The 1,015-nt window shown below is 33.7% G+C and overlaps 1 protein-coding gene across 1 annotated transcript; it reads left to right on the top strand.

Annotated features, from left to right (window-relative positions):
• Nucleotides 1–8: 8 nt before the first annotated feature.
• LOC105461697 (fatty acid synthase-like) lies at nucleotides 9–548 on the top strand (the record flags this gene model as incomplete). The annotated part of the gene is made up of 1 exon (XM_011708207.1): nucleotides 9–548. A coding segment is annotated over one exon (525 nt), but the record flags the coding sequence as incomplete, so codon positions are not given.
• Between the last annotated feature and the right edge of the window lie 467 nt (nucleotides 549–1,015).

Raw genomic sequence — 1,015 nt, 5'->3', positions numbered from 1 at the left:
ATATTTCGTATCTCTTAGGCGTTTTGTCACTCACCGGTTACTGCAGACCTTTTGATGTAGCTGCAAATGGTTATTCGCGTGCTGAAACGGTGTCAGTGATATACCTTCAAAAGGCGAAGAATGCGAAGAGGATTTATGCTATATGTCCGCATATTAAATTAAACAGTGATGGTTATAAAGAAGAAGGAATAACATATCCATCGTCGTTTATGCAAAGTAATTTACTAACAGAATTTTACAATGAATGCGGAATACCGACATCTTGTTTAGATTATGTTGAAGCACATGGTACCGCTACCAAAGCTGGCGATCCCCCAGAAATTAATGCTATCTCTAATGTATTGTGTAAGAACAGAGATAGTCCATTAATGATCGGCTCTGTAAAATCCAATCTTGGTCATGCTGAACCTGCTGCCGGTTTCAATCAAATCGCTAAGGTAAAACAACAAACTTTCCATTTTTATTTGTTATTAAAAAATTTGTTTTTATTTCACGTAATCACATATATACTCAAAATGAGAAAATTTATTTAAAAATATTCGTAATATCAAATCAAAATAATAAAAATTATTCGAGAAAGTCATTTTAAGGAAGAGAAATATACTCGTAACATTATAAGTATTAAATTTGTTAGTGATTAAATTACACAGTGTGACGTAAAAAACATTTTTTCTCTCTCCGAAATGCGATAATACATTTCTCAAAGATTTTTTCGTGCTAAACTCGATGCCGTTGGCAAAATTTGTCTAGCACGTTAGAATTTTAGAGTAATTAGAGTAAATTGGAATAGGGCCATTAATATTGTTATTTATCACTTTTAACATTTCGTTTGTGGCAAAAAGGAAGCTGCGGTTTCTAAATAAATTCTACAGCATTTGAAAGTGACAACTTATCGCAGGACACGGGAAAACTGAGATGACTCAACACTCTTTTATTCTTTAGTAATACTTTATTCTTCTGAAGTCTCTACACGTTGTGTCTCTTACACAAGGCCAGACGCAAGTGCCGCTATGAC

This window comes from Wasmannia auropunctata, unplaced genomic scaffold, assembly GCF_000956235.1.
Source record: "Wasmannia auropunctata unplaced genomic scaffold, wasmannia.A_1.0 LD280301.1, whole genome shotgun sequence".
Classification (NCBI taxonomy): Eukaryota; Metazoa; Arthropoda; class Insecta; order Hymenoptera; family Formicidae; genus Wasmannia; species Wasmannia auropunctata.
Note: the sequence above shows the minus strand (reverse complement) of the source record. Positions and strands in the feature narration are given on the sequence as shown.